The sequence below is a fragment of the Myotis myotis genome, unplaced genomic scaffold (assembly GCF_014108235.1).
Source record: "Myotis myotis isolate mMyoMyo1 unplaced genomic scaffold, mMyoMyo1.p scaffold_m19_p_17, whole genome shotgun sequence".
Taxonomy (NCBI): Eukaryota; Metazoa; Chordata; class Mammalia; order Chiroptera; family Vespertilionidae; genus Myotis; species Myotis myotis.
Genome location: NW_023416321.1, coordinates 42,790,121 through 42,816,151, shown reverse-complemented (window position 1 = coordinate 42,816,151; position 26,031 = coordinate 42,790,121). Strand labels below are relative to the sequence as shown.

Below are 26,031 nucleotides of genomic sequence, written 5' to 3'. Positions count from 1 at the left end.
CAGCTCAGTGGACAGGCCGGCCCTGTTAGCTGCCTGCTTCTCTGGCCATTTATCACACATCAACCTCTGCAGAGCCTTCCCAGTCTGGAAATTTCCTGTTAGTTTCATAGACACGGAAATCAAGATGCCAGAGATGGAAGGAGCTCTCTCCCTCCTTAGTCCCTGGTTCCCTAATGACTCCTGGGGGAGCCTCCCCTACAGACCACAGGGAAGCCCCCAATGACTGTCCCCACGGCCAGGACCTCCCTCGCCCATGGCTCACAGCCAGTGAGCGGCCACAGCTCCTCCCTGTCCCCAGTTACCATGGAGAAGGGCAGGGCCAGCCTGGTGCAGGATCTTGGACAATTTTGTTGGCTTCAGGGTACCCATCAGCATCTTGAGAATGGGCAACCAACACCTCGCACGCAGCTCTACAAGCACAGTTCGAGAACTGTTCATAGAGATGGGAGTCCCTTCCCCACCGGTGCAGCGATGACCTTATTCTCTATCACCCTGATATGAAACCCCACGGGGGAAATCAGGATGGGTGGGAGAAGCAAGGGTGAGCATGCGCTGTGCCCAGGTCAGAGCTGTCTGAGCGTGGGGTGTGAGGGGCCCTGTGCACTCACCTTACCTTCTGCTGTGGATCCCCGGTATTCGTCACATGTGGTGCCCACCTATCACATTGGGAAGTTCCCGGGGTTGCCACCTGGGAACCAAGGATGTTTAATACATCTACACTGTCCTCTCCAACATCTAGAACAAGCAGAGCTCCTGACCCCATTGTCAAGGCCATCTGGGCAGCGCTGCAGAGCCTCTGAGGTACCCACCCGTGCCCCACCATCCCCACCATCCCCACCACACACTCCACCGACCCAGAGGCTCCGGGTCCCCCGGCCTCTGAGCCCGGTGAAGAGAAGCAGGCCTGCAGGCATCGCCCTGATGCGCACTCCCCAAAACTCGAAGACACACTGCAGAGACGCTTCATTAATTTTTCACAAGATTCATCTGAGAGTGGCTGAGCAGAGCTGAGCGCAGCCACATCCCCGGTGCCCGTGCCAGCCGCCCGCAAAGGGTTAAGCCATTAGCCCATATCCTGGTGAGCTCATCCCCGCTGGAGCCTGCTCAGTGGCTGGACTGGCTGCACACCGGCTCCTGGGCCGGCCCAGGGAGGCTTGCTCGCCTGGGATGAAGAACTTGAACAGAAACTCATTGCTGGCTTCCTCCCCGTGCGAGCCGTGTGCGACTCCCAGGTCCCCCATCCTCCCCGGGGACAGCAGGACAGTAAGTAAGGAGAGCTTCGCCCTCTGCCCTTCCTCCCACGTCCAACAGGAAGCTGGTGTTCACTTTGCTTTAGAATGTGTTGTCTTTGAACCGGAGTCGGAAGGCAAAGTGAATGACAGGCCGAAGAGAGGGGCCCTGGGAGGGGTGAGCGGCTGCCAGCGGGCAGAAGGGACTGCCCGCCTAGTGAGAGTCCGGGCAGAGCGGTGGCAGGGGAGGGGCTGCCCGGCTGTGCACCTGGCAGAGGGGAGCAGGGTGGTGTGGCATCCAGCCTCCACCCTTGGCCGGCACTGGGGGCCGAGCTGGGCAGGGAACACATTCCCAAACCTGGTCAGAGGCAGGAGCAAAACAGGCAGACGCTGACGAGCAAGATCACCCCCAGACCCCAGAGTGCATGGCGGGCCTGAGACCCGGACAGCCTCCTGGGCATCCCACCTCGGCCTCAGCATCTGCCCACCCTCCCGCTGCAGGTGCCAGGCGCCCCGGAGGCGCCAGGAGAACAAAGTGCAGGGCTGGCTGGGGCATCTCCATTGCAGAAAGGGAGACGGGAGGGAGCATATACACACGTGCAGGGTGAGTGTGCTGGGACCAGACCCCGGTGGAGCAGACGTCACCTGAGCTGGTTTCCCACCTCGTTGCCAGGCAGGGCCTGGGCGCGGCCTTTGGAGAAGGCGCTTCCAAGAAGGCCTATGAGCAGGTGGCAGATGGCGGCTGTGCCCTGGTGCCGGGCAGTGTATTCAGAAATGCCCTGGCCTCTGTTTTATCAGCACAGGCACCGGGCCCCACTCACCTTTATCAGAGAGCGGCCATCACTGCGCGTCCTGCTGAGGGCGAGGCAGACACCAGCTGTGACAGCTTGCGGGGCGCTGTAGGGACTCCGCTGGGACATCTCAGGGATTAAAACCAAAGGACCTTGGGTCTCCCTCAGGAATAATAAGTCATGTGACCTCCACCCCTGCATCTGTGGCCACCCTGCCTTCTCCAGCAGCTGACCTGGGAAGCAGGGTGTACCCCCCACCCCCCTGCACCAGTCCTTGCAATTCCCAGAATAGAGCGGCCGCTATCGGGGCGGGAAGCTTGGAAGGGGCAGATAACACCGGCCCCGGCACAGCAGGGACGCTCCGCTATCGGGCGCCAGAGACATGACAAGATGCCAGTTAAACGCGAATTTCTCAGAAACAACAAATAAGCTTTAACCTAAGTGTGTCCCGGGTTTTGTTTGGAATGTTCTCACACGAGAAAAGCATTCGCTGTTTATCTGAAACGCAAATTTAACTGGGCATTTTGTCATTGTATTGGCCAAATCCGGCAACCTGTTAATACTGATGGCGTTTCATCAGATTCAAGGGGGGATGCGCTCAGACGTGCAGACAGGGGGTGGCGGGACGCTAGGAAGGAGGGAGTGGGTAAAAAGAGAGGGAAGGCGGAGCTCCACCCTTGAGAGAGCATGGTAGACACGGTGTGTAAAAGCCCAGGACTTGGGCTCCGGCCGCTCTGAGCCTCAGTTTCCTTATCTGGGAAATGGGAACGATCGTAAGAAGACCGCCCTCTTAGAGCTCTGGGGGTCACAGAGATGCGCCACGTGAAGGGGCTGCTGTGTCGGGCACTGTGCGCTCCGCTGGATGATGGAAGCACTCGGGCTGCTCAGGCCCAGGCCTGCTGCTGCTCCTCTGGCGTCAGCTCCAGGCTGCAGCGTCAGCCCTCGCGTCTTCAGCAGCTCCACGCAGCAGCGCTAGGCCTGACCCCACCCAAGGCAGCCACGCCTGCCGTTCTGTTCACGGCCAGGGCCTGGCCCAAGTGTGTTCTCCATTTTCTTTGGATTTGGAAAGAAAATCAAAACCGTCCCACAGGGGAGCAGGATAAACTGGAACAGACAGGCTCCAAAACTCCCCTCAGATCCTGGCTTGCTGCTCACCTGCTGTGTAACTCTGGGCAAGTCACTTAACCTCTCTGATCCTCAGTTTTCAAGCCTGTAAATTGGGATACTAACACTCCCTTCCTCGGCGCCTAAAGATTAGACGAGGCCACGCGGAAAGAGCAGGCAGCATGGCTCCCAGCCCATAATAAGAGTCTGACAAGTGGCAGTTATTGTTATTGTGGGACATGTCAACTCTCCCCAGTACACTGCGTCTTCTGCTCACGAGGGGCTGCTCGGGTAGTTGGAGACTTTGAGAACGTCAGCCAGAGGCAGCCAGTCTTGGCGAGGTGTCAGTCCATTAGAGGCCAAGGAGGGTAGGAGGAGGAGGCTGACCAGCGGGTCCCTCCTGGCTCTTTGCAGCTGCCTCTCATGCCCCCTGGTTAGCTTGTCCCATCCTACCACCCTCACTCGAGAACAAAGGACATCGTGGACAACTGGGTGAGAAGAAACAGGTGAGGAGGAGCTGACCGTGGCAATGGTGAGCCCTCCTGCCACAGCTCCCCTGGTTATTGACTCATTTAACAAGTGTTTGCTGAGTCCTGGCCTCAGAAAGGCATGGAGCTGTCTGCTGGAGAGCGTAGGAAGCTGGGGAGGCCAGCCCAGCCCCTCGAGGAGTCTGGGAGGGAATGAGGGCTTCTGGTCCTGTGAGGACAGACACCAGGTACATACGGTCACCTCCAGGGCAATAGTTCACTTACTGCACTTCCAACTGCCATTTCATAAAGTGGTGCCTTTCAGACACTCAAGTGTCTACCAGAGGGAAAAGTATTCCCTCCTCGTTATCTCGGGCACTCACTGTGGCTCACCAGCTTGCATGCTCCACACACTACCAGACCCTGTGTTCGAGGATGAATACATGAGTGTGTGAGCAAAAGCCAGTTTCCCTGCCAGCTCTCTCCCTTCTCATTTGAGACATCTCATTGCCTCATTTCTCAGAGACCCGGTGGGTGAGTGAATGTGGCTAAGCGAGGACGTGTGCACGCCTTGAGCTCCCCTGTGGAGAAGGACACTTCTGGGTTGCCTGTGAGTCCGTGCCCAGAAGAGGATGGCACACGAGCGTTGCTTGACAAGTGTCTGTGTCCGTGCTGGTGAATGCTATTAGCTGGGAGCAGAATGGCGACCTGGGGTCACAGGTACACACAAACACTGAACCCATATAAGTAGGCAGGCTCTCCAAGTAAGCTGACAATTACAAATACGCAGATAAGTAGACCAGTGATAACAGGATTAAGGGACAGTTCCATGGGTTCCTCCCTTTGGATGTGTTTCTTTGCCTACCAGTCTTTGCTCTGTCCAGGCCCCTCTGGCTCCCTGAAAGTCTGTGTTTTCCTTCAAGGGATGGAATCTGTCCAGATTCAAGATAGAAAAGGTAAAATTCTTGTCATTCTTGCCCCTCTTTTCTCCCTCTCTGCCTCCCTCTCTCCTCTGTCCATTTCCATCTTCATCCATCTCCATTCCCACCTCCATTTCCATCTCCAACTCTATCTCCATCCCCATCCTTATCCCCAAACCTATTCCCTTCTCCACCCCCACCTCCATCTCAATCTCTACCTCTATCTTCATCTCCACCTCCATCCCATCCCCAGCCACAGCCCCGTCCCCAGCCCACCTCCATCTCCATCTCTATCTTCATCCCCACTTCCATCCATCTCTATCCCATCCCCATCCCCATCCCCATCCCCACCTCTATCTCCATCTCCATCTTTTATCCTCTGTCCCCAATTCCCAATTTCTCCAAGATGCATCTCTCTTCCTTGCAGAATCTCCTCAGAATCAGTTATACAGTCTTTCCCATAAGAGCCAGGTGACTCCTCACCCTACAGATTTCCCTTTAATGTCTCAACCTTATTCTGAGGTCACTTCACCCCTACCCATACCCTTATTTTCCTTTTCTGGTGTAAGATGTTCCGTGCCCACACCCCTACCCTGGATCCCCATGTTTCATCATATGGCTTCAACCATTATCAATATTCTGCCATCTTGGTGTAGCTATACTTCCAATTGCTACCCACCCTGACCCACCCGACTATTAAGACTTTTATAGTTGTTTTTTCTGGGGTGTAATTTACACCCATAGAAATGCACAAATTTTAGTGTTTCACATTGACAAATAGCTCCTCCATGTATCCCACATCAATATCAGGAAATAGGACATTTTCACTCACTTCAGAAAATCCCAGTGAGTTCTTCCCCACATTTACAACCACTGTTTTGAGTTTTGTCATCTTAGATTAGTTCTTAGAAGGTTCTAGAATGTTGTATAAATGGAAACATCTATAGTAATAAAAGCATAATATGCTAATTAGACGAGACAGTCAAACAACCTTCTGGACAACCTTTCCAGACAAAGCCGGGGCTGTGAGGGCTGAGGCAAGCTGCCGTGGCTGCAAGGGCAGAGCCCCTCGCACGAATTTCATGCATCGGGCCTCTAGTATAATATATGTACTCTTGTATGTCTGACTTCTTTCACCCAGCCTGAGACTCATCCATGTGTCCGAAATGAGTTCCTTTTTGTGGCTTAGTAATATCCGAATTGCACTGTTTATCTTTTCATTTGCACATGGACATGCGGGTTGTTTTCTGGTTTGGGTTATTATGGGTAAAGCTGCTATGAACACTTAAACTAGTCTTTAGTGGACATGGGTTTTCATTTCTCATGGATAAAAAAATTCTAGTAGTGGAATTGCAGGATTAATGGGTAGATGGGTGTTTAACTTCATAAGAAACTACCAATCTTTTCCCAAAGTGGCTATGCCATTTTACATCCCCACCAGCAGTGCACGAGAGCTCTCATACCACAGCTCACTGTTTGGTATTATGAGATTTTAAATTTTAGTTATTCCAGTGAATGAGCGGCTATATCTCATTGTAGTTTTAATTTGCATTTTTTCTGTTGAGTTTCGATTTCAAGCACTTTTTCTTGTTCATTTCTTTGTCTTCCTTTGAAATGGGCTTGTCCATTTTGCCCATTTCTTAAATTAGGCTGTTAGTGTTCTTATTCATCAAATGTAGTAGTTCTTATACATTCCAGATACAAATCCTTTAACAAATACATATTTTGCAAAAATTTCCTCCCAGTCCATAGCTTGCCTATTCATTTTCTTCTTAGTCACTTTTAACGATCAGTTTTCAATAATGCTGAAATCTAAATTATTGATTTTTTTTTTCTTGGTTATTGCCTTCTCTGTCCTGTCTAAGGAATTTTGCCTGCCACCAGGTCACGAGGATATTTTCCTGTATTTTCTTCTAAGACTTTTATAGTTTTACATTTATGTTCAAGCCATGTCTGTGATTCGTCTTGATTAATATTTGCTGGTCGTGTGAGGTGGACTTGTCCCATTTCTTCCCATGTGAACATCCCATCATTCTAGCACCATTTGCTAAAATGACTTTCCCTTCCCCATTGAATTGCTTTGGTGCATTTGTCAAAAGTTAGTTGTCCTGGGTTACCGTTTAGCTTGCTGGGCTGGTTGCCAGAGACAGCAGCCTGGCTTCCCACAGGTCTGACCACAGGCAGCAGCCTGACTTCTCACAGATCTGACTACAGGCAGCAGCCTGGCTTCCCACAGGTTTGATCTACAGACAGCAGCCTGGCTTCCTACAGGTCTGACTATAGACAGAGCCTGGCTTCCTATAGGTCTGACTACAGACAGAGCCTGGCTTCCTACAGGTCTGACTACAGACAGCAGCCTGGCTTCCTACAGGTCTGACTACAGACAACAGCCTGGCTTCCTACAGGCCTGACTATGGACAGAGCCTGGCTTCCTACAAGTCTGATCTACAGACAGCAGCCTGGCTTCCTACAGGTCTGACTATAGATAGAGCCTGGCTTCCTACAGGTCTGACTACGGACAGAGCCTGGCTTCCTACAGGTCTGACTAAAGACAGAGCCTGGCTTCCTACAGGTCTGACTACAGACAGAGCCTGGCTTCCTACAGGTCTGACTACAGACAGCAGCCTGGCTTCCTACAGGTCTGACTACAGACAGCAGCCTGGCTTCCTACAGGTCTGACTACGGACAGCAGCCTGGCTTCCTACAGGTCTGACTACAGACAGCAGCCTGGCTTCCTACCGGCCTGACTATGGACAGCAGCTTGGCTTCCTACAGGTCTGACTATAGACAGAGGCTGGCTTCCTGCTCTGGTGTCTATAGAGTAGGAGTTGGTTTCCTGGGCTGGTTGCTGCAAATTGTGGGTCAGAGTCCTATTTTTATATATAGTTTGGCCATCATCTATTTGTATATTCAGCCTCTAATTTATTATAAACATTTGCAAACATGCATAATGGTAGAGATAGCAATATAGTGAACTTCCATACATTCATCATCTATATTTAATAATTTTATTTTGTCATATATGATTTAAAGTTTCATATTTTCATGTGGATCATAGCATCACAATATGTCATCCTTATATGTTGTTTCAAGATGCCTCTCAATATTTATAAAGATGTTTTCTTATGTGTCTGCAATATTATTATCATACTGAATACAAATTTTAAATCCTTAATGTCATCCAATACCCAATCCATATTCAAAATTCCCAAAATATATCCCAAAATGTCTTTGTACCATTGGTTTGTTCTAGTCAGGATCTAAAGAAAGGGACATATTGCATGAAGTCATATCCTTTAATTATCTTTGTTTAAACATTGTATTGATGTTTAACACACAGACAGGAAAGCAGTCAATTAAAACTCTGCAGCTCAAATAGGACACACCCATGTCACCAGCTACTAACAAATCAATACTCAGAACCTGCACCCCAAAAGTCTCTATGTACCCCTGCTTTCAGACACTGCCCCACCCACCAAGGGTAACTACGATCCTAACCTCCAATAGCATCAATCATCTTATAGGTTTTGAAGTTTATTTAAATGAAATCTCATTTTATGTAAATGAAAATGTGCCTGGCTTGTCTTGGTCAGCCTCCTGTTTGGAGATCCCTGCATGGTTTTCTGTGAAGAAATTGTCTTTCTTTCCTACCTATGGCTGCATAGTTCCAGACCAGCCCACCAGCTGCAGGTGCCCATTCCTAGCTGTGTGCAACAAATAAGTTCCACCCACTGATCTGCCTCCTGACTCTCCAAATATGGCCTCCAGGGGAGTAGGACCTATTCTCCCTTTGGAAATTGATGCCCAAAGGGCTGAGCCAACATTCAAATCTGTGGGTAGTCCAGGGGGGCCCGCATCTCTAGCCTTCCACTGTCTCTCACCTGGAGATCCTTACCTTAATTACACCTGCAGAGACCCTTATTCCAAGTTAGGGTCACATGCTGAGGTTCTGGGTGGACAGCTGAGCCCACTGCAGGAGGTTAGGAATCCATTCAACCCAAGGCCCCAAAACTTAATCCAAACCCAAAAGCGTGGTTCTTCCCAGGGGACTGGCTCCCAGGTGTTGCCAGGTCCCTCATAGAGCAGCAGCGTCAAGGCCAAATCCTCCAGCAGGGCCAGGCTGTGCACCGTGGGTCACTGCTGGGTGGAGGGTGAATAAACTCAGCCTTGGCCCTGAGGCAGTTTGCAAGTGAGGATGGAGAGAGGGAGGGAGGGAAGATGGGAGGGAGAAAAGGCCAACCTACCTAAGGCACTGGTTCTTCACCAGGGGCACTCGGCAATGCCTGGAGATGTTTTTAATTATCTTGACTGAAGTGGGGAGCCACTACTGAAAGGTGGGTAGAACCTAGAATGTTACTAACTACCCTACAATGACAGGACAGTCCCCACCACAGAGTTATTAGCCCAAACATCAGTAGTGCCCTGTTGAGAATCCCTTGTATCAGAAAAATATAGAATCTTTTAGGGTTTTAATAAAAAGTTATAAGACACATACTGCCCCCAGGGGCTGATTTCCAGGGAGCCTGCATTCTCAGAACTCACCTGTGATTCACCACCCGTGGGCCTATGTAAAGCAGCTTTAGAAGTCTCTCAGCCCAACCTCTTCTCGAGACCAATGAGGAAACAGGGACCAAGAAAGACAATAATTTTATTAGCAACAGGGCCTTCTCTTAGACACCTGGGATGTGTCACACACTCAGCAGGGTTGTGTGAGAGATGATAGTCACTCCACCCCTGGGAGACAGATACTCTGTTATCCGTATCTCCTGCGTGGTGCTAGCAAGCCTCAGGGTGGTAAGTAACCTGCCCAAAGTCCTAGAGCTCAGAAAGGCAAACTGGGTTCAAACACAATCTTTCCAGATCTTTCTGTAGCATGCAGACACTGCAAGTAAGTTAAGTGCTTGCCCGGCCTGTGAAGGAGTGATTCTTCCCAGTACAGTGTTCATTCCATGGCCACACCCTTCCTGCCATTCACTATCCCACGGACACACCTCTTCCTGAGTGAGTCCCCTAGGTTTATTTTCAATCCTCACCTGACACCCGAGGGCATGTTTTTCATTGATTTTTTTTTTAAGAGTGAGAGGAAGGGGAGGGAGAGGGAGAGAGAGAGAGAGAGAGAGCGAGAGAGAAACATCACTGGGCTGCCTCCCATACATGCCCCAACCTGGGATCAAATCCACAACCTACGTTTGTACCCTGACTGGGAATCGAACCCACAACCTTTGGTATACGAGAAGACATTCCGACCAACTAAGCCACCCAGCCAGGGCAGTAAGTAAACTAAGTTAAAGGTTCCCATTTGGGGGGTTTCATGGGTCATTAGAATTTAGATGATAGATGATAGCTAAATAAACATAGATGATAGATAATGATAGCTAGCTAGATAGATAGGGATAATAGATTGGCAGACATCTGCACAGGCTAGTCAACCTTTTACCTTGGCAAATACAGATACTAACAAAACCAATGATCATCTTCCCTCAGGGCCATTTCATAAAATGAAGCAATGCCAAACAAGGAAGGAAGAACATAATCTCAGAGTAAAAATAGTCCTTTAAATTAAATAAATGTAACACTATGGAAAACAACAGTGACCTTATTTGCCTGCTGTATGCTGAGTCATTGTTCAATCACTTATCTACAGCACTCATCTTCAGGAAGAGGCTAGTTTTCTGCAGAATGAAGCCCCAAAGTGAAAAAAATTCAGACGTTGTCAGAGTTGAAGGACCCTCTGGAGTCATCCAGACCAGTGTGCTCTGGGCAAGGAGCTTTGAGTCCAAAGACCATGGCCTGAGTCCCAGCACAACCGCATAGGAAGTGGGGGGCTGCGGCCTCGCCCCTGAACCTCTCTGGGCCTCAGTTTCTGCTGTTATAAACTGGGAATACATTAATGACCTCCTCACAGGGATAAAGAGCATCCCTCCACCAGGCAGTCCAGCAAGGCCAGGCAGTCCCTCCGCCTCCCTCAGCGTCCGGGAATCTGCTATCCCTGGCAGGGGTCCCATCCCCAGTTGCCCACTTCCTGTTCATGATGCAGTGGCCACCTCATACCCCGAGGGTAGCTCAGGGACGCAGCCCTTCCTCATTCAGCCCAGCTCTCCTCCCGCACCGCACCGTGGAGAACGGCCAGATTCCCCATTATAACCTCTGCAGCGTCTGAGCAGTGAGCCCTTCTGCCTTAGGCCTTCCCCACAAAGTGGTGGAAATGGCGACCCAGCGGAAACCCTCCTGAAGGTGTCACACTGCCCACCTAAGGAACCAGGTGGCAATAACCAAGGCAAGGTTCCTGGCTAAGATTTCCTAATATGCCTGTGACCCCTCTCCTGCCCCCAGTCCACCGGGGAAGAGGTCACTTTAAAATGGCTGCTTAGCTTTGCAAATACTCCGCGGGGTTGGAGGGAGGCGAACACCTGTCTGCACTTCCAAAGCACGTCATCCTCCTTCTCAGCCTTTGGAGGCAGCAACCAAGCCCCTCCTCCAGACGAGTGTCTATGAATGAACACCACAGGCTGAAGGCACAATTTCATCCTTCCCCCTTCCTCCCTCCCTCAGGGGAGGCGCCTACACCTGCTGCTCTGGACAGGGGCAACATGTGCTTTGGGGAGTGGGGAGCACTACCCTGTGCTGGTTCAGGGGGTGGATGTTGAGGGGATTTGCCTGAATTTAACGTTGTAGGAAGTGTTGAAGGACAACCCACAACTGCAGGTGCAGAGGGCTGGGGCTTGGGACCCACCGCTGCAGGCACCATCTCCTTGACCCCAAGCTGTCTTTCACCAGGGCTGGTGCCACAGTCTCCAAAAATGTACCCCCCTCCCTATTTGGGTCTGGCTCTCACTCTGTTTGGGGTGGGTCAGGGGGACCCATGGTGACTGGGAAGAATAGCCTACTTTCTCTCCCAATAAACTTTTTGCTGTGATGAGAAATCTCTCCCATCCCACTCACAGGAGGGGTATTAGTAACTGCTGGTTTGAGTGGGGCCGATGGGGTCAGAGGCCCCGGGGAACCTGGCGGGGGAGGGGAGAAGACACCAAAGCCCAAAGGCAGCTGATCGGAGGAGGGAGAGGAGCAGAGGCTGGGGAGAGTGCTGCGGAGCTCCTCCCAGGCAGGCGGGGGCCCTGCAGGAAGCAGCAAGAGAGGCTGTGGATCCAGGATACAGAGGAGAGAGTGGCCGGCCTGGTCCCCCAGCGCAGCGCACCTAGGCTTGCGCAGGGAGGCACCAGGCTCTTCCGGGAAGAAGGGAGTGGGTATAGCAGTGTTGTAAGGAAAGCTGGACTTGTTGTTGGTGACCAGTGGACGGGAAGAAGGGAGGGAGAAAAAGGAGAGAGGGAAGGGTGCAGTGGGAGGGGGGACAGAAAGGAAGTTCTTCATTCTCTCCCTCATTTGACTAAAGCTGTACGGAATCTCAGTCTAGGGCACAGCACTGCCCCGGAACCTCTGGAGATCATGCAAAGAGGAGTCAGGGCGATCACGTGGCGATGACCTCGGGAAGGGTGTCTGGACTCTGCTGGCCTCCTCTCCCTCCCCCCCACAGAGAGTGTCTAATACCAGGAGAGTGTCTAAAAGCATTCATCTCTTATTGACTTGCAAACCTATAGGCATTTGCACTTGAACCCATCCTTTCTAATCATGGAATGAAACGGTTTAATCCCACCTTAACGGCGATTGAGCCAGCGTGGCTCTGGGGGAGTATTTGGCAAGTGAGTGTTGCCTCTCAGCAGCTGGCATTGCTCTGCACAGGTGACCACCTGCCTCCCCATGGGACTGGGGGACGAGAGCTCTGGTGGCTGTGAGGTACACTGACGGGCTCTAGGTGAGAAATTGGAATAGGCAGTTGGGCTCGCTCTATACCAGTGGTTCTCACCCTTCCTCATGCCGCCACCCTTTAATATAGTTCCTCATGTTGTGGTGACCCCCAATTTCATTGTTACAAATTGAACATAATTAAGCATAGAGATTAATCACAAAAACAATATGTAATTATATATGTGTTTTCCGATGGTCTTAGGAGACCCCTGTGAAAGGGTCGTTCGACCCCCAAAGGGGTCACAACCCACAGGTTGAGAACCGCTGCCCTATACCCTTATGGGCCTAAGAACAGGAAGGTGGGAATCTGATGTGATTCACACGGTCGGTGGGAAAAGGGGTCATTTAGATGTTAAAGGTCACACTGAACCAGAGGCATCACTTCCTGTGCTGACAAAGCACGTAAAATCCCAGGCTGCACTAAAAGATGGGCTCCAACCCGTACGTAGCCCGTGTTGTCAGAGAAGAGCAGACTGGGTTTAATCCGATGTTGTGGTCACTTGCTTCACCTCTCTGAGCCTTGGCTTTCTCATCTGTAAAATAGGATGCTTACCTCCCAGGGGTATTGTGAGGTTCCAGTTTGATGAAAGAGTGTTTAGTGCAGCGCCTAGCACTGGCAGACACTACACCTGTGCGTGCACACACACACGATTATGTATTAAGGATCATTACTCTAATGGACAAATGATACCCTTTGTGGAGGGCTTGCAATATGCTAGACATTGTTCCGATGCATGACATGTCTTAATTCATTGAACCCTTTTGAAAACCCTACAAGTGGTACTATTATCCCATTTTATAGATAAGAAAATTGAGGCACAGAGACATTAAGTAACTCACTCAAGATCACAGAGCTAGAAAGCTATTGAGTCTGAAAGTAAGATGCCAATCAGTACACTGTTGATTTTGTTGGCTTAATGGGCACTGCTGTTCCCAGTTTTAAATACTAAAAACTTGATTAGATGATATAATATTTATCTCTGGCAAGAAGAACGCATACCAGCTTGAGTGGTTTCTATTTTATGTGGCTCTCATCTGCTTTTCCTTTGGCTTCAGCACAAAAGCCCTGTCTGACCCTCCACTGAGGCCGGGCTGGAGGCGGATGCTGAGAGCAGGAAGGTGTGTGAGGAACCCTTTGGCTTTGCCCTTGCTTCCAACTGCTGCAGGTCCCACATGCGGGGTGCTGAGGAGCTGTGACGATGGAGGCTCTCCCCAAAGCCCTGGAGGTCGACGAGAAGTCTCCTGAATCCAAGGACCTGCTGCCCAGCCAGACTGCCAGCTCGCTGTGCATCAGCTCCAGAAGTGAGTCTGTCTGGACCGAAGCCCCCAGGAGTAACTGGGAGATCTACCGCAAGCCCATCGTCATCATGTCCGTGGGTGGCGCCATCCTCCTCTTCGGCGTGGCCATCACCTGCTTGGCCTACACCCTGACTCTGGGTGATATGAGCCGTAAGGTCCTTAAGATGATAGGGCCTGCGTTCCTGTCCCTGGGACTCATGATGATGGTGTGCGGGCTGGTGTGGGTGCCCATCATCAAGAAGAAACAGAAGCAGAGGCAGAAGTCCATGTTCTTCCAGAGCATCCGGTCCTTCTTCTTAAATCGCTGATGGTGGCCTCCCCTGCTGGCCTCCCCTCGTCCTGCACCTCAACCAGGAGGAGGAGATCTGATGACCAACATCCAACAGCCCATCACCTTGGTGGTGGGGTTTGCCATAAAAGTGATCCAGGCAAACCCACTTCCAGGATCCGAGGGAAAGAGAGAGCTCGGGACTCCACCCTCCATGTAGTGAGGGCGCATTGCTGGATGCATCCATTTAGTGTCTTATCACCGATGCTCCCCTAGATCCTGCCGCAGCCATCCCCTTTCATGTCTCCCATGCCCTGTCGTGCATTCAGGAGTCACTCAGCTAACTCCCTCTGCCAAGTGCTATGCATGTTGGGAAATTCCTTGGGGTGGGCTATGCCCCAAGGAGAGCCTCATGTTTACAGAGCTGAGTGCCTGAGCTAGATTCACATTTGCATCCTTCTAGAACCAAACTGACCAACAGTGGTCCTTCAGAGAGGGGAGAGGGGCTGACTTCTGACCCCTGGGTTTGCCAGCCCGGCTCATGGGTGAGATATTGACTTGCATTTCAAGAGACCAGACAAGTCACAAGTATCAAACATTCCAAAGAGTGAACAGTGAAGGAGCTGGGGAAGCCATGATCCCCCTGGACAAGCTGGGTCAGCCAGCCGAGGAAGTTAAGTCTCAGTTACACAGTATTCACAGAGTCGGTGGGGTGTGCTAGGGGTGTCACAGTTTCTCCTTGACCTTCTAACTCCTTCTCCTTGACAACTTTCCCCTCTGAGCTTGCCAACTAGCCAAGGACAAGTGCATGTGACCCTAACATCCTCTTTGTCCCTACCCTTGATTCTAGAACAGCAACGATGAGCTTCGGAGGGATTCTATAAGATTGCTCTCTCCTTCACCGCCATTTAGAATCAAAACTAAGAGGATAGAATTCCACATTTGAATAGTCTGTAGGTTTCCAGAGACGGAATTCCGTTTCAAAAATCTGTCTCCCTGCCCCCACCCACCAAACAAGCAAACATATATTATGGGCCAGGCCCTGGGCTTGGAGCAGACAGACACGTTCCTGCTCTAGTCTTCTTCCCAAAATGTGAGATACAGCCCGGCCAGCAGGCACTGCAATACCCTGGGCTGCGTACTTGATGGAGAAAGGTGGATGGGTGTGGCAGCAGGAGGGGGCATCTAGCCCAGACTTGAAAGAGGACATAGTGGTTGCTGGAGTCCCCATCATTCAATATGGGAGCAAAAGGAAAACGAGAGCTAGCAATGAGGAGGAAGGAGCAGCATGTAGGGCAGCAGGAACTGTCTTTGTAAGGTGGATGAGGGAGGGAGCATGATAACATTTAGGAAACTGCTTAGAAACTCTTCTAACCTCCCAAATGTTGCACTTCGCCCTTCCTTGTGGCTGCTTCTCCCCCAAGTGCCTCAGGACAGCTTCTCCTGGGACACACCGAGGGCCTCGGGGGTGTGTGGGAGACTGGAAGGGGGTCTCCTGAGGGCCTGCCAAACAGACAGCACCCACGTGGAAGGTGCTCCCAAGGCCAGAGACCCTCAGGTGACAGACGAGGAGGGGTACCTGGGACAGGTTGCCACCACGCCGCCCTAGGTCAGGCCCAGGCCAGTGGAGAGCACTGATAAGGAGCTGGGAGGGAAACGTGTCCTGCCCTGCACTCAGCCTGGGCTTGAGCTGACTCCCTTCACTCCTTAGTCTTCTGGCCTCCTGGTCACCATGGCAACCTTTCTCTCAACAGCCCTCCAGGCATCTCTACCTGGTTCCCTCTGCATCATGGGAAATTCCATGAAGGCAGGTACCTGTGACATGAGGGCATCTGGTGCCCTTTTTACCTAAGGAGCCAGAGTTCAGGAAGCTGGTGGCCTTTGAGCTTCACCCAGAATGGTCATGTCGTTCATTCAGAATGGCCAATTCCTTTAGCCCACCTGCCCCTGCAAACAGGGGGTCAGGATCAACCCTGGGGTGTTGCAAGTGCTATGCCACTAACTGTAGTTCCGGTGCCCCCAGTGACCAGCTTGCAGATCATTTCCTTTCTCTGATGTGAAGGCAGGTTCAGTAGCGGCCCTGTCATGTCATTCCTACATTCCTTGATGCTCTATGGCAGGGGAGCAAATGCGGTGATGGTCTCCCAGTTAGCTCAATGGAAATCCACACTCCCTGTGTCTTAACTCATCTGCCCGAAAGCTGGTCGTCTGGGCAGAGCTGTGGGAGGAGGCCCCAGGTGGATGTCACTGCCACCATGTCTTAGTGGAAAGAAGTTTGGGGACAGCCAGGACTCTAGAAAGTGTCCAAGCTCTGGACTCCCCTGCAGTCTGCAGCGATACTTGCCCACATTCCCTGCTCCTCAAGCTAGTTTTTCAGATAGGAAAGTTCTGAGGACAGCTCCCCAAGTGTCCTGCAACCCCCTTGAGGTCCCCTATACTAATGTGGGCCTAGGAGCACGCCAGCATCACACTAAAGGGTTTTGCCAAAGCCTAGCCCGTGGAAGCCTGAGGTATGGGTGTGCCTGGCCTGTGAACGCAGCCCAGGTCAGACACCACGTCTCTGCCCAAAGCTCCACCACATGACCGCGTTCATGACCGCGGGTCGGAGAAGGGCCAGCATCCCTGCGCTCTGCCAGCTGGATTGCATTACCCCCCATCACTCTTCTCCCCGGAGAGTGCAATTGAATCTGAGGCCTAAAGGAATTGATGTCATGTTGAATTGTATTCAGCATGCTCCTTACCAGTGAATTCTACTTCTATTTAACAGTGCCTGCTGTTTCATTCTGCTCCACCAGAATTCCTGGGACTGGGTCCACTCATTCATTCCTCTAAGCTGCCCCTCTCACCACCACATGTCCGCTCCCCCCACCCGGGAGCTGCCCAGGAGAAAGGGGGCAGGGTGGGTTTCATGCATGGTTCCTCAGGGCCTCACAGGAGCTGATGACCCTACTCTCCATCCCATCCGTCCAGTAGGGAGGCCACAATAGAGGCAAAAAGGCAGCTTCCGAATGAGTCAGTGGTCCAGGGTAGGGCAGGCAGCACCCGGGCCAGCCTGTCACTGTCCCTGGGAACAAGAACAAGGGTGGCAGTTCAGCTCCCGGGCTCCTCATGGCCTCCTCCTTCCTCCTAAGCCCCGCTTTCTCCCAGCCCAGCCTCTCTGCCCCTCTTGGTCTGCATCCCAACTCTCTTCACTGGGCTACAACCAGATTCCTCGTGTCCTTGACTTTCTGCTCGTCCCAGCTTGCCCTGTCCTCTGAGGAAAAACAAGAGGGTGGTGCCAGGTCTGCACGGCGAGCAGTGTGTTTATTCTGCTTCCACTCCTGCAGCACCATCAGTCTCGACGCCCCACCCGCCTGCCTTCCACACCCACCCATCGGCACTATCTCCCCCGCCAAGATCGGAGGGCCCTGGAAAGCTAACCCAGAGCCCCAAGCGTGTCTGTATTAAATGTGGGCCAGGGAGCTGCCTGAGCACGGCGAGGCCTCTGGGGGACACCTCTGAGTGCCAGGGGGCTTGGGTAGTGGGGAAGGCGGGGTGGGGTGTTGTGAGAAGGGGCAGGAGGAGAGAGGTAAGAGGCACCTGGCAGAGACCTTCTGCAGCGGAGTTGGAAGAACAGAGAAGGGGCCCGGCTGGAAAGAACAAACATTCCGTGGGTGTTTACCACGTACGAGGGCTGCTCTAAGCACTCTATGCATGAACTCACTTAATCCTTTCCAAATGCTCGGGCCTGGGGTACCACCACCATCATTCCCCTTGGCAGGTGAGTGAGTGGGGCACAGGGACATGGAGCTAGGACAACACCCAGCCAGGACTGAATCCAGGCACCCTGGCTCCACAGGCCACACCCCTTACCCCACCCAGTCAGCCCTCCAAAAGCCTCCAAGCAGGAGGGGGGGGGGGGGGGGGCGGGGCAGAAGCGCTAGGGTCATGACAGGGCAGGACAAGTAAGAACGGAGCTGGGGTTGCAGGACAGCCTGGGAGGATGAAGCAATCGGGGACCCAGAACACCACCCGGGAAAGTGGCCAGGAGCCAGGGGGACACAAGGAGGCAGCAGCCAGGCAGACCCAGCATTCTGAGGGGCCAGCACCCAGCTGGGGGCATTCACATAGGTTTCGCTCCCCCCCACATCCAGTCCTTTTTAGCGCATTTTACAGAGAAACAACCACAGCTCAGAAAAGTAAGGAGCTTGTCCCAGGTCTCACAGCCCATAAGCAACCGATCAGAGACTGAGGCCCAAAGCTGCCTCTGAGGTCCGATGTTCTCATCCCCTGAACTCCTGGTTTTCTGCCATGTGAATGGTCAGAGGCAGGAATGGGGGTCTCCAACCACCAGCACGAGTGACACCGTCAGAGGCGGAGGCCTTGGTCCGGCCTTTGTCCCACAGGCCAGACTCTCCTACTGACCAGCAGGAGGCTTTGGAACTGCCTGGCCCTGGCTACGGTGCCTTTCCATCACATTGTAGGCCAAAACCCCTCAACAGTTCAAGGTCACCTCTCGCGGGAGTACCCGGAACCAGACAGCAGTCAAGATCCAGTGTCATTTCTCAAGGGCTTGGAGCTGCTGGACTCCAAGTCTTCCCGCAGGGAGAGGTGCTGTGGGACATTTGTCCTGTTCCCCATTTTCCAAAAGACCCTCCCTGCCCCATTCAAGATGAGAGAGGAGTCACTGATGAGCCTTGGACCTGGCCTCTTAGACCCTGCTAAACCAGGCCATCGTATATCCAGGTCCTACCTCCTGCCCCATCGGGACCCTGAGCCTGTGGCCAGCTCCTGTTTGAGGTTTTCATCTACGCAGACTGCACACAACACCGGGGGCCACACCGGCCCACCCAGCCCCTGGCACACATCTATCCGGAGACCCTGCCATCGAGAAGCAGCAGTGTGGTCTGTCCTTTCCTGGACGTGTCTCCCTGTGGGTCCTTCCCTAGACCCCTCTCTCCTCCCTGCTCTCCTGCTCCAAACGGTTCCTTCCAGGACCAGGGCTCCAGTTGTTCTGCGTGCTGGTGACTCCCCATCGATCCTCAGTGTCTAAATGCCTGTTAGAAGATGTGTCAGCTTCCTGTGGCTGCTGTAAAGAAAATCATCATCAACGTAGTCGTTCAAATTAAAAAATAAATTAAAAGTTTATTTAAAATTTAGTGTCCAGTTTATGACCTCATCATTCTGAAAGTCAGAAGTCCAAAACGGATCTCACAGGAGGCACCTTCTAAGGGAAGCAGGAGAGTCAGAGAAGGAGACATAGTGACGGAAGCAAAGGTCGGACTGATGTGGTTGCTGGCTCGGAAGGTGGAGGAGGGGGCCGCCCGCCAAGCAGTGTGGCAGCCTAGAAGCTGGAAAAGCAAGGAGCCGATTTTCCCAGGAGCCCCCAGCAGGAGCGCAACCACGTGTGTCACAGACTGGGTGGGGGCTTCAACAACCGATACTGGTTTTCTCACGGTTCTGGAGGCTAGAAGTCCAAGATCAAGGTGTCGGCAGGGCGTGCAGACGGCCACCTTCTCCCTGCGCCTTCACATGGCCTTCGCTCTGTACACGCCTGTGTCCTAATTCCCTCTTCTTATAAGGACACCAATATGTAAATTAGTGCCCACCAGTGACCTCATTTTAACTGAATTACCTCTTTCCAGGCCCTGCCTCCAAATACAGTCACATTCTGAAGTCCTTGGGCTCAGCACTTCAGTGTGAATTTGGCGGGGGACACAATTCACCCCTTAACTTAATCACACCTGCAAATTCCTTTTTGCCACATGAGGCAACTTATTCACACGTTTCAGGGATGAGGACAGAGACATCTTTGGGGCGGGGTGGGGGGGCATTATTCTGCTTGCCACAAAAACCTTCACCTTCAGACTTCCAGCAGCTTAAACGCAACCTGCCCCAATGGAACTCATCCCCCTCCTCTTCCCCATCACCTGTCTCAGAGAAGGACACTGCTGCCGTTCACCAGCCTTCAGCACGCTGCCCAGGCCAGAATCTGGTGTTCTGGGGAAAGTATCAGAGACTACTGCTTCCCTGTCCAATGTCCTCCCCGCATCTTCCCTGGGAATAACACCTCCACTGTCCTGGGGGCAGTAACATGCTCAGCTAAATGACGCTATTCCTCAGCCCCCCATGACAAGAGTTGACCCATGAGATGCATATGAAACTCATTGGTGGGGGGCGGGGACAAGGAAACTCCTCATCTGCCAGAGCTCTTTCCCTCACCCCCTTCTCTGAGTGCAGGCACCATGGGTGGGCCATGTTGGGACCATGAACGGATCTTGAGAATAGCAGCCATTGCCCAGGAGAGCAGAGTGGGGGAGGGGGGGGAGACTCCTGCATCCCGGGGGCGTCTGGGGAGCCACTGGACTGCCTGGCCCCATCTCCCACAGGAGGCAGAAATAAGCCCTTACAGTAAGTCACCAGTGGTTCAGGTCTGTCCCTTGCAGCTAATACAATCCCTACTTATATAGGTGACTGTGGGCTCCCATGGCCTTTCCTGAGGGTGGAGCCCCTGTGATGGGATTAATATTCTGATAAGAAGAGGAAGGACCACAAGATCCTTCTCTCTCTCTCTCTCTCTCTCTCTCTCTCTCTCTCTCTCTCTCTCTCCCTCCCAAGGAAAGTCTGGGGAAAGAGCTATTTTCTTCCTCTAAGCTATTTGGTTACATCTGGAACCGTTATACCTTTGACAAAGACTATCATACATAAGTTCCAAATCAGGGCCATTACGTGTTCTCCACCTCAGGGCATCCTCTGAGTCCTAAGGAGAGAGAAATAAGGGAGAAGGAGCTACGAGCAGTGCCACCTCGAGTGGCTCACACTGTGCCCTCCTGTCTGTGATGGAGCAGGGACCTTCCGCGGCCTGGGCTCGGGTGATGGGCAGGGAAAGAGTGTGCTCACACAGGGCACCCCTGGCTCTCTGCGACCTCTCGGGCTGTCCACCTGCTCTGAGGGCTGAGGCAGGGGAGGGTGGGAGAGGGTGGTAGGAAGGACTGAGCGTATGAAACTAGCCACCATTAATGGGAGGAGACCCCTGGCTGATCAGCTGCCTCTCCCAGTCCTCAGTCTCCGCAGCTGTCAACACCAAGGGGACACAGACTTCCCGACCACACGGCTTTCTGTGCAGGTTGAGTGTGTGGGAACTGGAGACAGCACCCGCTCACTCCCCGCTGGGCCTAAACGACTTACTTCACTTGCCCATAGTCCCATCTTCACAACTGCAAACGGGGGCCATGAAAGTGCCCGCCTCCTCCGAGCACTAACTGGGATAATTCACACAAGGCGTCTCTCTATGAAGCCCTGATAATAGTTATTATTAATGCAACAGACTATGCAAGGCAGTCTATGCAAGACTGGATATCCTCCTAAATGAGTTCATACAAAGAAGAATGCAAATCTGTACAACTGAGTGAAAGATGATTAGGGGGGAAAGGAGAATGCGGGAGGGGTACTATATACTGTGCAGCCTGGCCAATAGGAGCCTGACACTGGCCAATGACTTTATTCTGATGTGTGTGACCCTCCCTCTCGCTTTGCTTCTCTGTCACCCTGAATCGATCACCAAGGCCTGTAGTCCTACCACTTTAATATCTCCCAAGGGTGGCAATTCCTCCTGGAGGCAGCTCCCTGCTCGGCAACATTTATATTTCCCTCCACAGTGAAGAGTGAGGTCAGCCTCCCACCAGATTCACATGCCCAGGACGCCTTGCCTTCAGGTGTGACCATGTGCCCGGCTCACGGGAGCAGAAGTGACGTGGAACTGCAGGCCTGAGCCTTATAAAATCTCTTCCCCATACTCCCTTCTAGCTCTGGGCCGAGGACAGGGTGCCAGGAGCCTGGCTCAGAGCCATCAGCTAAGTGTCATGAGCGGAATGTTTGTGTCTCTACAAAATGTATGTTGAAACCCTCACCCCCAGTGTAATGGTACTGGGAGGCGGGGGCTTTGGGAGGTGGCCAGGTTTAGATGAGGTCCTGAGGGTGGAGCCCCTGTGATGGGATTAATGTTCTGATAAGAAGAGGAAGGACCACAAGAGCCTTCTCTCCCCCGCCCCCATGTATCAAGGAAAGGCCATGTGAGCCCACAGGGAAATGGCAGAACACAGACAAGAGGGTCCTCACCAGACACCACATCTGCCGACTCCCGCCTCCAGGACGGCGGGCAACGTCTGTTGCTGAAGGCCCTGGTGTTTTGTTACAGCAACCCCAGCTGACTGTGACAGTTAGGAAAGCCCCATGGAGAGCAGGACATGACGTTGGACTAGCACATAATCACGAAGCAAATGTCTACTTTGTGTAGCTACCAGAATGGTGGGTTTGCTTGTTACAGCAACTACACGAGCGACATTGTCACTGTCACAGCTCTCACCGGAGCCGGAGGAACCCATCTTCCTGGTGACTCTGACGGCATGTCCTGCTCTAACCCATTCTGTGTCCCGCACCAGAGTGACCTTTCCCCCAAATGTGAGGTCTTCGCGAGCTTTCTCTCCGTGTGGTCCCTTTGCACAGTCTGAGCTCCCCTCTCCTGAGGACTCATCTCCTCCCACACCCTCCCGGCAGCAAAAAGCCCAATCCCCAAGGAACGTGGGTGTCTCCTCCGATTAATGGTAGCTAGTTTCCTAACGGGCTTTTCGTGTCCGTCAAATCCTGCTTGAAAAGTAAGCATTTCACTAAAAGCAGTTACAGTCATGGAAAAATCAGAGGCTTGGGCACTAGCCAGACCTGGGTTCAAACTCTGACTATAAGAGCTCATTTCTCCACCACAGGGTTCCAGTTCTGTGTGAGAGTGGTGATGCCTCAGCAGGTCCTGTCCAGGATGAAAGAAGGTACAGTGGGGCCTTGACTTACGAGTGTCCCGACTAACGAGTTTTTTGAGATACCAGCTGTCTCTCCGCCGATTTTTTGCATTGAGTTGACAGAGTAATTTGAGTTAACGAGCTCCTTAACGAGCTCGGTCTCGGAACGAATTAAACTCGTAAGTCAAGGCCCCACTGTAATAGTGCTGATGGTGCAGAGTAGGTGTTCACTAACAGGCAGAAGTGCTACTATCTTTGTCACAGGGAGAGAGGATTTTAGGATACGGGCATAACGCGGGAATCCCCAACCCTCTGTTAAAATAGATCCATGCTTCAGCGGGTAAAGCCACGAATAGACTCTTCAGGTAGGACCTACAGATCTGATTCTGAACAAAGAAATGAAGCGTTTTTGCAACAGAGTGCAGGCTGTCCCTGTAGCATTGCTGTCATTATGAGGGAGCCTCTTTCCAGACTAGTTCACATTTTCACTTAGAATCCAGGTCAGAACCTCATAAAATTCAGGTCAGAATCCCCAGTGAATACCTCTGGAACACCTGCCAAACACCCCACTGGCGCCCATGCACTGGGAGAGCGAACAGTCCCACGTCATATGCCTGTGGGGGCTGCCCATCCTCGGGGAGAGGGCGTGGCTGCTTTCAGGGCTGTGCCCAGCAAGCAGACTAATGAGCGGCTCCGAATGTGTGTGCCAGAGCAGCCACTGGCAGGTTCACCCCAACAAAAAGATGAAAAGCAGTGAGGAGAGCGGGTGCTGGCTCCTGGGAAAGCGGGTGCTGGTGAGAAGAGACAGGCTGGGGTGGGTGTGGCCGCCGCGTGGCCACACAGGCTGCTGCACAGTGAGGTGAGCCTGAGTGGGAGTGGAAGGGAGGTCCAGAAGCTGAGGCCAGACTGGACAGGCCTGGGATGGTCGCACAGCCCCGTTCTCAGTTGGGCTTTGAAAGACAACATTGTTCCATCCATTTATTCAACAAACAGCTACTGAGCACCTCCCAAAAGCTGCACCGGGCGCTGGGGAGATGGGAATAACAAAATGGACACACAGTCCTGCTCTCTTGAATTTTCCTATGGGAGGGGCAGGCAGACCATAAACAAGGACATCATCCCATGGAAAAGATGGTGTCAGAGAGTCACGAAACAAGGCGAGGACATGGAAAAGGGGGAGGGACAGTGGTACTTGAGCATGTAGTTGCAGGAGGGCCCTCTGGGGCAGACATTCCAGCAGAGAGAGGGCAGAGCAAGGGCAGAGGAGGGAAGAGGCTGGTGTGTGGGAAATGCCCCCTTTCCTCTCCCCTGCTCTCCCTCCTCCCCACACGGAAGTGACTTCCACACCAGCCTGCCTGAAGGGGGCCGTGTGGGGACACAGGCTGCCCGGCCTACACAGCCTTGTTGGCTTTCCCCCTTCAAGGGTCAGCCCTCCCGCAGGGCCAGCACCCAGGTCTCTGTGAACCAGGCTCTTCTCAGTGTCTCTGGGCTTTTTATTCCTGATCTGGAGTGTCCATCATTGACTCCCCAGCTCTCATTCTACGGTAACACTTCCCAGCCGGTTTCCCTGGCCAGTCTCAGAAGACTCCAGTCTACTTTGCTCAAACCTTTGGGCCCAACTGCTTGCAGCCCCAACAGCCATCGGCTGGGAGGAGCAATGGGCAGGTAGACTGCAGAAGGGAGGAGAAGCCAAGGGCCACTTGCTGAGAACCCTGCCCCCCACTTTTGCGCTAGCCCTGGGGAGGTATGTTAGCAGACTTGACCTTTCAATAGCATTGAACACAATTGACCGCTCAATTCTCTCTGAAACGGCCTCTCTCTTCCTTAGGGTTCAAGATACCACCAGCTTGTGGTTTCCTCCTCTCTGTAGATGTTCTTTTTCTGTCTCTTGCTGGCTCATGCTACTCGACCCAGTGGTTACGGGAGATCCTCGGGGACCCGCCCAGGATCCTCTTCTCTTCTTGTGCTCCGTCTCAAGGACACTGGAGCAATCCCATCCTTACCACCAGTTTGTTGCTGACTCACAAGTTCATGTCTCTAGCTCAGCGCTAGAGCTTCCAACCGATGTATCCACAGCATTATGCGCAAAACTGAACTCGTGGTTTTATGACCACACTAGGTTCTCTGCTATTTTTTTTTCTTTTTTAAAAACATGTTTTTATTGATTTTTAGAGAGAGAGGAAGGGAGAGGGATAGAGAGATAGAAACATTGATCAGAGAGAGAGAGATCAACATTGATCGGCTGCCTCCTGCACACCCCTCTGGAGATTTAGCCCACAACTTGGGCATGTGCCCTGACCAGGAATAGAACCGTGACCTCTTGGTTCCTGGGTCAACATTCAACCACTGAGCCACACAGGCAAGGCCAGGCTCTCTTCTAGTATGTTCTGTCTCAGCAGGCACTGTTAGCACCCAGCTTTGCAAAACACAAACCTGGCATTCAGCAATGAACCCCCACTTCCCCTCATCTTCATATTGAACTTGTCACCAGGTCCTGTCAGTTTCACCCTCTGGTTATCTCTCAGGTAGATCCACTTCTGTCCATCACCACTGTCACCAGCTCCGCCGCTTCCCTGGTCTACTGCAACCAGGCGCATTGCCTGTCACATGCCAATTCTCGCCCCTCCAGTCTGCTCTTACACAGCAGCCAGGCTCCTCTTTATAATAAACTCTCCAGCGGCTTCCCAGTGCTCTTAGGAGGAAGATGCCAACCTGGCTCTGTACTCCTTTCTTCCTCTTGTCCCAGCCACAGCAACAGTGCCACCCGCCACCACGCAGCTTTGGCATATGTTCCTGCCTCTGCCTGAAAAGCTGCCTCCTCCTCTTCATCCCTCCTCACCCAGCCTCCCCTTTGGATCTCATCTCAAACATCAGCTCCTCAGGGAAGCCTGGCCCACGTCTTCCTTTTGATGATCTCATCAGAAGGACGCCCTTCACCACAGACCACTCACGTCCGCCATATGTTTACATGCATTCACGGGGTGAATTGCCCCTTTGGCCTCCTCCCTCTCACCACTGTGACCTCCCTGAAGGCAGGAGCTGTATTTCTCTTGCTCATTTATAGCTGACTTTCTGGGCATCTCTAGAGAGCGGAGCCCGAGCTGCCGGCGGAGCCCCCGGGGTTAAGCCTTCAGCTCTGGCCCTGGAGCCAGTGCACTGGGGCACCCAGCAGAGGCCCTGGGGCTGGGACGGGAACAGGATCACAGACACTGACACGGAGCCTTGAGCAACTCAACCCTGGGACCTGGCAAACAGGCTTGCAGCTGATTGCTGCTGAGGCAAGTGGGTGGTGGCAAGAAAAATGGCAAGAGACAGATTCGAGCACCAAGCCCAGCAGGAATCCTGGTGGCGATGCCCAGGAGTGGTAGCCCTGGTACCT

General features: G+C 52.6%; 1 protein-coding gene across 1 annotated transcript; it reads left to right on the top strand.

Annotated features, from left to right (window-relative positions):
- The first annotated feature begins 1,117 nt into the window (after positions 1-1,117).
- PIRT (phosphoinositide interacting regulator of transient receptor potential channels) lies at positions 1,118-17,756 on the top strand. The gene is made up of 2 exons (XM_036342014.1): positions 1,118-1,263; positions 13,481-17,756. Exon 2 carries the CDS (start codon positions 13,514-13,516, stop codon positions 13,919-13,921), a length of 408 nt encoding a protein of 135 aa, XP_036197907.1. The 5' UTR covers positions 1,118-1,263; positions 13,481-13,513; the 3' UTR covers positions 13,922-17,756.
- Positions 17,757-26,031: the final 8,275 nt, after the last annotated feature.